General features: G+C 42.1%; 1 protein-coding gene across 4 annotated transcripts in view; it reads left to right on the forward strand.

Moving 5' to 3' along the window:
• Nucleotides 1–14243, forward strand: part of CRIM1 (cysteine rich transmembrane BMP regulator 1) — a 185828-nt gene that overhangs the window by 33155 nt on the left and 138430 nt on the right. For all 4 annotated transcript variants that reach the window (XM_027622860.2, XM_027622858.2, XM_027622859.2 and 1 more), the window contains exon 2: nucleotides 6457–6630. In XM_027622860.2, coding sequence (XP_027478661.1) covers nucleotides 6457–6630 — 174 coding nt within the window. The remainder of the gene's footprint in view (nucleotides 1–6456; nucleotides 6631–14243) is intronic.

A 14243-nucleotide genomic window follows, 5' to 3' on the forward strand; every position in this document is an offset into this window, starting at 1 on the left:
TCTGGGCTGTTTTTCTATATGCAATTTAAGACAGATAGTTCCTAATTTAGGCAGAAGTGTGAAATAGGGGAACTGTGTTCTCTAGTCCCAGGCTCTGCTCTCCTCTTCTTGTTTCATGAATTCCTTGCTTCTAGAGACACTTCTTGCCTTCTCTTAAGCTCCTCTCTCTTCCTGTTAGCTTCCTGCTATCAAAAAGGAAATTATTATTATTTTATTCATACACTCGGTATGATTTTGGTTAGAATGGCAGAAAATTGTACTGTAAACGCCTTCCTAGCATCTTGAATCCCTAGTACCTTACTCAGTTCTTGATGTATAGCAGATACCACTATCTGAGGAACAGATAATTAGAAGGAAAGAAGGAAGGGAGGGAGGGAGGGAGGATGGATGGCTGGATGGCTGGATGAATTTGCATTCTGTAGTTCATCTCTGGACCACTTCTGTTAGATGTATTGCTAAGGTGTCTGACAAAAATTACAGCAGTGTAACATAACACTTATCATAAACTGATTTAGTAAATTGGATCAGTCCTGTTTGTTTTTCAGAGAATTCCCTACTTGGACATAATATGAATCAGTGGTCGTGTTTGTTCGCTCTATATTTAGAGATTTGCATCAGTTTAAGAAGTTAGTCTTCAAAAAATATCTGTGAGCATATTTTAGCATTTCCATTGTCTTAGATCCAGGGTTTGTCCACTCTGGTCTACAGTTACATATGCTTAACATAGTTTTACTTTGTGGAAATGCCTGTAAAACAGATTTTTGTAACATGAATCATTTCTACTGATAACCATAATTTTGCCCTTCCTGCTTTGCACTGATTACAGCACCAGGAAGAGAGGGAGAGGGAAGCCCGCTGGCTTTTGGAACATCCGCCTTAAGCTTGAGGCAGAGAGAATGAAAGCTCACAGCATTAGATTCCTCCTTGAGCCGAATGAATGCCTGATAACAGCCAGCCAGGAGCTGGGGGAGTTAAGAGCCACAATTTTGCATTACACTGGAGTTTCTAGGCTGGCATGGAAAGATATGCCAGTATTAGCTATTTGCATCTTACTGTAGCCACAGGGATATGTGAACAGCTGGAGAATTAATTTGATATATATTCCCAGAAGCTTCTCCTCTGCCAACAGAATTCCATTACTGTGAGCTTCTGAGTGTGTACTGTGAATTTGTTTCTTGCCTTTTAATATCTGCTATAGCATATTTCTGGGTAAGTGGATTGCCACCTAATGGGGTGCAGCTATATCTTGGTTTGGAGTAAACTCCATTTGCCTAAGCTGATACAGGGTAGAAAAGGTAAGCCTTTGAGTATACAAATGGCTGTACCTCCAGGAAGTCAGAGATTTTAGATGAACCCACAGTAATGTGGCCAGTAAGTGCAGTCACACCTGAAACGTTTTAGTCCATATTAGTGGAATTTCAGACACCGGCATGCAGATGGAAAGATATTTTGAAGGGCGGAGAGGTGGAATCCAGGATCAGGGAGGCGAGAGTTGCCATGGCTGGTTCCTGGAGCTGCTGCTTCCCGGGTCTGGAGTCGGATGTCTCCCTCCATTTTCTGGGACCCCTCTGCCCCCACATCCTCCTCCCCAGTGCTCTCTTTCCTCCCACCAGGATTGAGACCCCTAACTAGCCCTTGCATTTAAAAATCTTCTGTGTCACACGCAGAAGGAAGGAATTCCAGGCATCACTGAGAATACTAGAAGGTGCCTTGTGCAGGGTGAGACTGAATGTGGCCGTTGGAAGGACAGGTGTTTTTGCTTTGGCACTACATGTGTGCTCTTAAAACAAAAACCAACCTTCTGGAGAATCATTTACTACACTAAAAATGAGAGAGGTGTTGGGAAAGATAGGATTAGGGGTAGGTCACTCAAAACCTACGGAACTGTATACAGAGAAGGTAGATCTAGACAATAAGAATCTAAATGAAAACACGGACACAGGTAAGCCACCCATAGCATTTGCACCTGGAGCCTGGACAGCCCATCCTTTGCAGCCTTACCCCCAGGCTCCTACTGCTTCCTTCTGGGCATGGCGCCTTGAAGACACTCACTTCTAATGGAGACGAGGTTTCATCAGAATTACACCTAGAACCCAAGGGGAGTTTCTTCATCATGATATTTAAATACAGGGGGAAATATCTCTAGTTTTTTCATTTGTATTTGCAACCTCCTGGGTACTTTAATGTCATGGAAAGTTCATTCACTACAGCCATCATTTCTCGAGGTAGAGGAAGGAATTTAAACAAGATTATCTATCAGCCTTTTCTTAAGGTGTTCATTATCGCTGAGACTTTTCCTTTCTTTGTGAGAGAACTTGCTCTTGATCTTGTCATAACATTAATGTGCTGAGAAAAGTCATGTGTGAATCAACACAATGTTTGCATTTTATTGACTTCATTTTCCTTTTTCCCCAATTACGTATCAACTAAATCCCACTGAAGACACATGTCTGTTGATGGTTTAGGGTAACCATTAGGAGAAGAGGTCCCCCGTAACCTTTGGTATTTCTGAGACCTGGATCCTATGCTGCCTTGGCCCAGGTGTATCAGCAAGACACGCTCTTTAGAAGAGCAACGCCGGGGTGGGGGTGGGGAATCCCAAGACCCTTTCAGGGAGTATACAGGTCCAGACTATTTCCATGGCAATATTAAAATGTTACTTTAATTCTGTGTGTCATCCTTTGCTCTGGGACCACAAGGCAGTGGTGGTCAAACTGCTGGCTTCGTAGCACTAGGAGAGGGAGTGGTACCGACCGCCAGTCATGGCATTTGTTCCTGGTCCTTCTTAGCCATCTTCTTACATCTCGTGTTACCGTTCTGGGGGATGAGATGGGAGATGTGTGGGAACTAATTCTGTCTCATGCTGAAGTACCGTGCTTGTCTCAAAGGAAAGCATCACGTCTTGAGAGGTCTTCTAAGTATCCGAGTGGAGATGTCCGGTTAGCAGTTCTATGTGACTATCTCTTCACTGAGCTACTTAACATATTTGGACGTATCCGAACATACATCAGTTTTAATTCATACGTGAAAGCATTAGATTTCACTCATCTTATATTGAGAGAAAATACCTCAACATCCCGATTTGGTGTCTTGCAGAAGTTACAAACTTAAAAATACACTCGCAGAGGTGTCTCAGTTGTCTTTTCCGACTGGAGACTACATCTTGTCTAGAGAGTACCAGGGAAAAAAGATTACTTGAAATAAATATTTAAAAGGCAGTACTCTTGCTTTTAACTCCTTCCCCCTCCCCCCTGACCAGTCCAAGGAGAAATCAGGAATCCGAGAATCAGAGCCTTCATCCTTGCATTGTATATATGGATTTACCTAAGAGAGATTTAAAACCATCAAATTTGCCAACCACTGTCCGCAGAACTGTTGGGCTCAGATTTGATTTCTGTAATCAAACCTCACTAAATTTTTGCTTTGAGTCCCTGTTGATTGGCTGTAAAAATATTTTAAAGTATAATGTTCTGTAATAGAAAAGCATAAAAGCATTTGTCTCAGAAGCATGTTGTACTTGATCCTATAAAGCAATGGTTGCTAAGGGAACTATTTGCCAAGAAAAACAAAGTATTGATTAGGGCGGGGGGCATGGAATTAAAAAGATTTCCTCTCAAAAAAGAAAATAAAGGTATATAAGACATTTTGGGGTTCAGAGTTGACAGCTTCCTAACTGGACATGGTGGCCATGCCATTTTTTAGAGGGGACAGTCAGGCTTACCTGTGCATCTTCCCATGCAGCCTGTTACTGCTGTCCAGAGACTTTTGCTGGGAACAAAGCAGGAATCAGTAAGGTGTTGGGGAAAGCATCAATGGCAGTTGCCTTTTAATTCGGATTCCACATTCAAAGAGAATGGTCTTCCTAGAAAACACATGAACAGCAGCATTGACCATACCAATGATGAAATACATGGCTAGATATATCGTATAGTACTATTATATATTACAGTACATAAAGTTAATGGACACTGTACTAAGTTCTGGGGTTAAGGGGATTCAGAGTTGGATAAGACGCTACTCCTACACCCAAGGACTCTACCTCGTGGGGAAGTTTGACTTACATAAAGCCATTACCACAGGGGACCAGAGATCTGTGCACCTGCCTCAAGGAGCATGGAAAATGGAGCCGTTCATAGTGGAGAAGACTTCCCCAAAGAGGTCACATTTGAACTGGGTCTTGATGGACGAATAGGAATTACCGTGGGAAGAAGGGAGGGGGGTGTTCTAGGTAGATGATACTCCATGAGCAGAGGTGGGGAAGCGGTTATTAAGGGTTTGTAGTGAGACCCTCAGGACGCTTAGAGCATTAGGATGTGTGAGGGATTGGTGAAAGATGAGTCCGTAGAAGTCCAAGCCGTATCATGAAGAACCTTTTATTCTACAATAAGAATGTTGGGCTTTTTCTTGTTGGCAAGAGAGAACCACTGAGCAGGTTTGTTTTTTGAGGACGAGGATTCCCCCATGCTGGGGAAGGGAGTAGTGGAGGGACAAGAGGGTAATGGCAGGGAGACTGGGGAGAGGCTGTTGCAGTCCTTCAGGAGAACGAGGTCTTCAGGGCGTTCTAGTTCTAATGGAGGGTGAGGAGGTTTACTGTGGGAGAAGATCATCAGAATCCATTCAGTGTGGTGATGGATTAACTGTACATATTTATAAAAATAGTAATAAATATTTCTTCTCAGAATATGATGGGGAAAGGAGAAATAGATAAAGGAGAAATAGAAGAGACTAGTTTTCCAGTGGTTCAGCTGTTACTTGATTTCTTACAAGTTTTTAAGTTCCTAGGGTTGAACTGAGTTACAGATTTGAATATAAAGTCACAAAAATTCCTTCATGACAAATTTCGCTGAACTGGATTAGGAGAGTGGTACTAATAGCTTGTTAAAAAATAAATGTAGAGATGGGAAATCATTTATGTGTCCCATGTATTATATATTATAACTGAAGACTTATCAATAATTTTCCCATGTTGAGTTGTTTCATTATGTTCTTTTCTGGCTTTCCTTTCAGGATAATTTAGTAATTTCACTGTTGTCTTGAAGGTAGGAATGAACCTTGGTGTGTTTACATGTTATTTCTAAAAACCAAATACAGGCTAAACATCTTAAAACAGATAAATTATGTTTTTGTTTAAACTTGTAAAATCGTTTTACTAAGAGCTGAGACTTTGATCAAGTAAGTGAGCCTGAAACCAGAACAGAAGAGGTTTTCAAAGAATTGCTTTGAAGCTCTTTATACTGTAAATGATTTCTTTTTTTTTTTTATACTGTAAATGATTTCTAAAGACCCCTTGACAAGAAAATTATTTCAGCGAGGGAGAATAGCCTTTTGCAGTAAGTTAGTGATGTCACCAGAAGTAAAATTTAGCTGTAAAAAAAAAAAAAAATTACTGCCATCTGTTTACACTGTCTTCTATGAAAACACATTCTCAAGATGGCTTTATACCTGCCTTCGTTTGAGCAACAGGTTTAAGGTATCTTAAATTCAAGCACTTTAAAAAAATTCTCTCCAGATATGGTTATCAGAAACATGTTTACTATTTAAAAGGTAGTACCTAGTTAAGGTACCTTAAAGTATCTATGAAAGATAATGTTGAGGGGGGAGAAAACTCACAGAGTGCCCCAGAGATTCATAGAGAAATAGCCTGATTTCCTGTAAGAGGTGTTTTCAGCTGTGAGGAATAGCATTACGGATTGAGTCGGCCGATGGTTCTGTCATGCTTGTGTCTTGTTTCATTTGTCTGAGCTGGAGCCCATGAACGTAGTTTTGAAATCTGCTTTGTTTCTTACAGTCTACTCCTATGATTGCATTACCAGGGTAGTGATTTGGTCTCAGCTTCAGAGTATGACTTCCTCAGCCTCTCACTAAGCAGTCACCCTCAGTTTTATTCTCCTCTCTGGCTTTGGTTTTGGGTGGACGTTAGCATCTGAACTGAAATGCGTTTGTGGAATCTCCACTGCTGTATTCATTCTTCCTTCTTTTGGTGGTGTCTGAGGTTTTATGTTGATTAGCTGTCTTGATGTATTAAATTGCCGGCTGTTTGAAACCCAAAGCTCATCTCTACCAGATGGACTGAAACAAAACAAAACAAAACAAAAAACTGTGGGTATTTTTGAGTCATTTTGTAGGTTGACTGAAGTGTCTCCTGTAATTTTATTGAAAGTAGGAAAATCCAGGAATCTTTGTTTAAAATGACACATAAGAGAAGTCGTGGTTTTTGATCCCACACATTTGTATATATGGTTATTTAATGTCTACCTGTATGGCTCTGTTTCCCTTTTCTCACTTATTTGGAGGTTGGATCTCATTCATTTGTCAAATTGCAGCCAAAACCACCTTTTGTAAATCGAGGTGTGGATATCAGGTGTTAATCTTGACATCTTTGCACATTTTTGCTTTCAAACAGGCCTTTGAATGAAGCCGCAAGCAAATATTATGTGGTTGTTAATTGTTTTACAGATGAGAACTGGGACGATGACCAGCTGCTTGGTTTTGAACCCTGCAATGAAAACCTTGTCTCTGGCTGCAATATAATCAATGGGAAATGTGAATGTGACACCATTCGCACCTGCAACAATCCCTTTGAGTTTCCAAGGAAAGATACGTGCCTTTCAGCTTTGAAGAGGATTGAAGGTAAGTACTGATTCTCAACAATTGTCAGGCTTAGGACTGTGTCATATTTGAGCTCGAGGAGGCAAAGACACGCTTACAGAGATTGATACCTTTTATGATCCCAAACAAGATGCATAAAGTTGACTGAGTACTGACGTGATAATGTGTGTGCACCATGTACATCTGTGTTTTCTGGAGGTCATGGATTTGGTAATGCTGTGGTCTCATGAGCAGGGTAGTTTGTGCCAGCTTGCTTAGGTCACCTCTGCATACTGGATGATTTCACAAGTGGTGTGCTTGAAATTGGCATCTGTTGTCACCAGGTCCATTCCGCTTGATTTACCGTAGCCTGGTGCTCCATGAGGAGAGTGCTAATTAGAAATGCAGCTCATCTGACAAGGAAGTATGTCTCTTTAACAGAGATGGGAGAATTGCACGGCGGTGGTTGAAGGCTCAGGTGGGTTTTGCCGTGGGGCAAAACCACATAGGTGTGGATGGGTCATTGGGTGCTTTGTCTGGGGAATGAAGTCAGAAATTACATTAAAATAACAAAATTGTACGAATATAGCCCATAACTTTTGTACATTCCTGCATAAAACCTAGACAAAAGATTGGAGACGTGGAAGTATGATTCCTAGCTTCAGTAATCGTGAGTGGCATGGCCAGAGCTTGGTACTGTGGCTCGCAACCAGGATTAACAAAGGATAAGGCCACAGACCAGCATGAAACTCTTTCCTAGCTCCATGTTCCTCTTGAGGAACAAAAAGAGCCAAGCCAGACATTCTTAAGTATACCTGTTATCTCTAAAATGATGTCATTCTTAGATGGAGAGTTTGGAGTACCAAGAATTTGTGAGATCTCATAAGGGCAGTACAGCAGGACTGAAGTTGTTGAATTGTGTTAAGTTTCCAACTCATTAAATGGTAATAAAGAATAAGAAATTTATAATTGCCTCTAAAATAGCTTTTCTCTTCGTATTTACCAATGCTGCTAAATCATTAAAAGAGATTATAGTAGGAAACAATGGAAATAAAGTTTTAGAACTACAGAGAGTCTTAGGTAATATTTACTCTGGTCCTTAAATTGGAAAATTGGAGAACTGAGCTTCATGCAACTTCTCAGTAACAAGCCTGGGACTAACCATGTAAAGTATTCTTCCAACTGCATCATGATATTGGACAACATGTTACCTAACTCATTTTTACCATCTTGTGGCTCTTTGCTCACCCCTCTCCCTACCCCATTGCTTGCCAAAAGAGAGTATTTTGCCAATTGTAGCATATAAACTTGCAGGGATATAGATGTCTATTGCAATAATTTAGGTACTCATACATATTGAAAATCACATGATCTAAAACAATACAGCAATTTAGATGATTTTTGCCACTCTTACGTTTCACAGAACTTTTTTTTTCCCCCAAACGTTTCAAATGTATCATTGTCACTGCCACTGTCTTTCTTCCGGCTACTTTCCAAGTCATTTAACCCCCTGTTCCCCGGCAGGCTCTCTTCACTGCCATCTGAATGGTCTGACAGGCAGCAAGTTGTGAATCTAAGTTATCACAAAAAGTAGGTTGTGAATCTAAGTTATCACAAGTTTTGTTCAGAACTCAGTGTCTTTTCACATAAAAGTGGGACAGTTGCATTTTTAATTAGTTAGGCATATATTTATGATCTTTACAATGTGGAGATTAATGGCATTGATTTTTAAAGTGATTCTAAGAAGGCTGTTTATAAGATCCAGCACTTCCAATTTTGAGAGCATTCCCTCAGGAATAATTACTGTAGCTGATTAAATTTCTTTACTTTTCTTTTTTTTAAAGAGATTCTGTCAGCTGACCTCTGTATAATCCAAAAGTAGAACTGGTGGAGCTCATTTAAAGTTAATGTATCCTCTACAAAGAGTACTTTGTTTTTTCATAATAAAGCACCCTGCAATATTCAAGATCTTATAAGAAGTCAGTATTAGGGATTTCCCTCTTCTGAGAAACAAGTTTGAAGGAGAAAGCCCTGCCTATTTTCAAGTGCATATGAAAGAATTAGTGATGGTTTGGTACTGTGTACAATGGAGTTGTTAATAGGAATGAAGACTTAGAATGCTTCTAGGAATTTAAGGCCAGAAAAGTGTGACCTGGAATTGCAGGGTAAGGTGTCATGGAGGAGGTAGAGTCTGAACAATTTGGAATTTGCGTGGTGATGGGTTCTAGGAAGGAGAACAATGTGGACAAAAGAATGAAACATACAAGCAGGATTTACATGACTTAAGTAAGACACTGGGGACGGTGGTCTAAAAGAGCAAGGTTTTGGGGCACCTGGGTGGTCAGTTAAGTGTCTGCCTTCAGCTCAGGTCATGATCCCAGGGCCCTGGGATTGAGCCCAGTGTCAGGCTCCCTGCTCAGCGAGAGTCTGCTTCTCCCTCTCCCTCTGCCTGCCGCTCTACCTACTTGTGCTCTCTCTCTCTCTCTGTCTCGCTGTCAAATAAATAAATAAAATCTTTAAAAAAAAATGACTAAAAGAGCAACCTATGTTGCTATCAACCTATGTTGATAGGCTAGAGGAAATAAAGATGGGGAGCAGCCTGGGACTAGATGACAGAGTGTCTTCGCATCTCAGAGGGAGCTTTAGCCCAGTAAGAGGAACTATCAGGAACCATTGCAGGTTTATGAGCGGAGAGAATCAGAGCCTGGCAAAGCCCTCGATCAGCAGATGGGATTGTGGGGGGGATGCGGATTGGGTTAGCAGGGGAGATACTGCGGTCTGGAGGCTCCCTGGAGAGCTGTTTCAGTTATTTAGATGTGGTGCCACTAGAGACTGGACTGGGGGCTAGCAGGGAAACAGCAAGGAAGAGATGGATACACACCATTTTGCTGAAAGAACCTACAGTATCTGCTAACATAGATCCTGTGGCAGGGATGAAAATGCACAAAGATGATTCTAGGGTCCCCCCCCCCGAAATAGCACAAGAATGATAGTACAAGTCACACGGAAGTAGGGACACTTTTGAGATGTTTGTGCTTTTGAGATGTTTGGAAAGTGGAACTGGAGAATGGGATGTTTGTTTTAGGGACATAGAGGGTCAAGAGGGATTTTAAAAATATGAGGATATTACAGCATGTTTGAATGATGACAAGAATGATCTAGTAAAAAGCAAGAAAGCACTTAATGTAAGAAGGGGCATGATTGCAGGAGCCAAGTGTTTGAGAGAGGAGCAAAATTATTTTTCTCAGACACGATAAAACAAGGCTGTCAGCTGACACTGAGGGTGGGAGAAGAGGTGTGAAATCCTGAGGAGGAGGCGGAGGAGGTAAACCAGACGTCTCGGTTTGAGGGGGGACGAGCAGTAACCAGGGCAGTGGGTTCTGCTCGCGCGCTGGCGCTGGCAGCTCACTGGAGGCTCCCAGTTACACACTTGAAGGGCCACCAGCTGACACAGTCGTGTGTTTCCTCCAGCTTCTGTGCAGACGCAGTGTAGGTGGAGAGCTGCATCTGACCACGATTGGGATTTTTCCTGGTACGTCTGAGAGGAAGAGAAGGGCAGAGATCGAGGGTCATGCAGGAATCTTCCCAGTGGTAGTGTGTGACCTGTGCCAGGAAGGACAGAAGCAGTGATCGGGGAAGATGCAGCTCCATGCAGCACGTCCACAGTCCCCCATTGCATGTGCTTCACGTGAATGAGGTTTCCTTTTTTAAAGGGGAAAGGGAAGAGTGATCTGAAAGCGGCAGTGAGAACAGAGGGGACACCGCCCCACCCTCAGGTTTATGGAGTGTGGGAAAGGAAGCTGTCCCTACACGAGAGGACTTCAAGGGACTGAGGAGCTAGGGAGTACCCAGGTTTCTGTTAAAACACAGAAGTGAGGGGAGAATGATGGCAGAGGGGATGGTGGCGATGATAGACCATGAGTTCTAGAAGGCACAGGAGAAGGATTTGGGATGGGGGTCGTGCAGGGCATGGATGATTTTGCAGAGCCCGATGAGGGTGAGAGTCCAGCAACGATGAGTGACCTGGTAGATTAGACTTGGTTCTTGGTGTTCTCTTGTGGGAAGATGAACAGTTGGTTCTAGTTAAAGCCCTCTTTGTAGGTCCATTCTCCTGGGGCAGTTTTTAGCGTTTAGGTGTGCAGGGTCAGGAGTGGGGCAGAAGGAGCAGTATTCTTGCCAGAGCGTAATGAGAAAGCACGTGTCCTCATTTCTATGCTTTGGGAGTAAATTCTGAGCATGAGTTCTAAACATAACCACAGCAACATTAGAAAAAAAAAGTGTGGAAGTCATTGCAGGGCATTTCAATATCATATTTATAGATTTATGAAGAATACTCATGATTCTGGGTATTAAACAAGTTCCTGTGTATTACTTACATCCTTTTAAAAGGGGAGGAGTTGGTCCTGGATTTTACCAAATGTTTTCTTTCCTTAAATACATGACCACATCACCGTAAGATCAGTTGGTCACAACTGTAGAGGCAACAAGACACTGGATCACAGCCAGCCATGGTGCTGTGCGGAAGGCTTGTCAAATCCTCTGTGTTTCTCCAAAGAGGAGGAAGTCTGATAAAGGGAATGACCTGCAGGTCACCCCACCCTGGTCTTAACAAAGCTTATAATTTTATGCTCCACTCTCTACTCATCCTTGATTTCGTATGTGTTATTGAGCTTCACAAAAGTTAAATTGATGGACCATCAGAGGAGGGGATGAAAGTAGCAAGAACAGTACCGGTCCCTGCAGCTGCCCGGTGCTCTGGAGGAGCCACTCTGAGCTTAATAACCGTAGTCAGAGTGGCCACCAAAGATTTCCACAATACAGTGATTGAGGTGGACCTTCAAGTGTGGATATGACTTATGTTGGGGTCAGTGGCTTTTCTTTTCTTTTTTTTTTATTTTCTAAAAAATTATTACAGTTCAGAGTGGTCATAAACTCAAAAATTAATCAGAAATATGAAACCAAGTTCAGGAAGAATGAAAAACACCCTGGAAAACATTCAAACGTTCATTCATCCAACAAATATTTATTGAGTGCCAAATATGTACTGGGCACAGATCTAGTGGCTAGGGATACAGCTCTGATGGAGCTGACATTCAGAAGGGGAGAGATGACATGGAAACACAAAAATGAACATAAAATATTGTATAATGTGATGGGAGCTATGGAAAGCAGTAATTAGGATGATATGAGAATTACTGGGATTAGCGAGAAAATTGCTTTTAGATATAGAGGTCAGGGAGGTTTTCCATGAAGGGAGAGCATTTGCTTTAAAATCTGAATGCAAGAGAGCATCAAATTTAGGATGATCTGACAGGAGGGAATTCCATTCAGAGGGAATCACAAATGTGAAAGTTCTAAGCCAGCTTGGTGTGTTGGAGGAATAGCAAGAAAAAGCAAGAAGGTCCGTGAGACTGGAATGTCACGGGGTGGAAGAGGAAGGTGGGGGTGAGATCACATAATGCCTTGTAAGTTACGGTGAGGTGCATGGATTTTATCATGAGGACATAGGAAAGCTGTCCAAGGGCTGGAAGAGGGTATGGCATAACTTGGATCTGGTCGAGCAGAGACTTGGGGGAAGCCGCAAGATGCAACAACAGGAACAGAGTCTCAGGTAGGGGTTCTTTCAGTAGTTCAGGGAAGAGGTAATGGTGGTTCAGACTTCAGAGCTGTAGATGAAGGGATGGGTGGACTTGAGATATAATTTGGAACTAGATTTGTTGATGGATTGCACATCGGGGGTGAGGGAAAGGGAAACCAAGGAGTACGCTTAGATGTTGGGTTTTAAGCAAAGTGGTGCCCTTTCCTAGGAGCAGGAGTAGATTTAAGGAAGATTCAAGAGTTTTGTTTTGGACAAATTAAATTTGACACCCAAGTAGAGCTGTTTGTCACTTAAGTAATTTTTTATGTAATTAACTCAGTAAGTAGCATTCAAGCTCCGTGTATACCATGTATACTTACTCCAAGAAAGTATACTAAGGACTACAAAGATAATATATCCCTGAAAGGAAGTCAGCCCTTTCTGCAAGGAGGTACAACGTTGTTGGGAGATTCTAGAGAAAAATAAAAACCCAGTCCACACAGAGGAGACTAGCTGAAGGGATATCTGTGTGGGATCCATAAAGTGTGTTCTTAAATGCACTTTTTAGGCATTGCTGCATTACATATCATGTGGATTACTGGACTAGTGTATAGATTATGTGAAATTTACTCCTATTTGGAGACACACAATGAACATTTTGCAAAAGGAGGAGGATGGGGGTTTAAGAAATTTCTCCTTTAGTTTAGCCAAAAGCACTTAAGAGGTAGCGTTCAATGGTTTATCATTTGGGGCTGCATTTAATTACTTTCTCTCTACAAGATATTTTAGAGAAAAGATAATCAGAAACTGGCATGTGATACTTTACATCGTCTTATATCGAGTAGCCAAGTAAGAACTGCTCAACTACGTTCAACTCTGAGGTGTATGTTGGGTGGCTCAACCGAAGGAGAAGGAGAGAGTGTAAGAGCAGACTTGGAGATAGAAAAGAGAGGATGGACAGAAGGGTGCAGATGGAAATTTTAGTGGTCAAGGCTATGGGCTTTAGTGGCTGACTGACTTTGGAGCATGCGGAAATTGAAGACGGCCAAATTTGGGGAAGAGGGGGTGATTGTCAAGATAGATGCTCAGGGGTCATGAAGGTCAGGCTGTTTAGTGGTGTTATTTATTAGAATGTGGAGCACAAGGGGAGCAGCTCTATGGGAGGTTGGATGAGGTGGATATTGAGTTTGTTTTGTTGTGTTTGAGGTGTCTATGGAGATCAAGGGGAAGACAGGACCTAGCAGTCTGGAACTCAGAGATCTGGGCTGGAGATAAGGATCGTGAGTCATCTTCCCAGGGAGAATGTGGTGCTGTTAATGAGTATGTAAGCGATGTGAGGAGTATGAGTGTTTTTAGGAAGCTTAACGTGACAGTAATGTGCTCTGTGGAGGACAGACGTGGCTGGGCGCGTTAGCACGCCACGAATGCAGTGATGGCAGTGTGCAGGAAGTGTTCCCCCAGCCCAGGGAGAGAAAGCCTAGGGACCATCACTGGCGGCCAGCCCACAGTCAGCCTCAAACACAAGTGTCACTGCCCCCTGAGAGTGGGAGGTATAAAATGGAGTATATCATTTTAATTACTAATTATAGATGGATTGACGGATCTGTACTCCCTTCCTTATTCAAAAAAGCCTTTAAAAGTGTTGAGAGTGCAGGAGCTGGTCAGACCCATACCTGAGGTTAGAGCCACCCAGGGTGGGACACTAAGGCCAGTGAAAGTTGGATGGGAAGGTAAAGAAACAGCTCTACAGTGGTAGACTCTTTCGGTCCAGAAGAATCCTCTCAACGTTGTCTATAACCTTCTGGGGCTGCTCCTTTTGCTTCAGAGCTGCTTGCTTTCTTCATTCATCTTCATTCTCTAGTCATTTATTAATTCAAAAAGTAAGTATTGAGCACATACTGTCACTACATCTGAGTCTACCGGTTTGACTTTGTTTTGCATTTAACTGAGGGGCTATTTTCTAAATGACCCTAAAGGTGCAGATGCATAAATAGAATCACATTTTAGATACGCTGTGGGATCTTGCATTTGATTTTTTTAAAGATATTTTCTAAGTGTCTAAAATGGTATTTTCAAG

Source organism: Zalophus californianus, chromosome 8 (assembly GCF_009762305.2).
Source record: "Zalophus californianus isolate mZalCal1 chromosome 8, mZalCal1.pri.v2, whole genome shotgun sequence".
NCBI classification, from domain to species: domain Eukaryota; kingdom Metazoa; phylum Chordata; class Mammalia; order Carnivora; family Otariidae; genus Zalophus; species Zalophus californianus.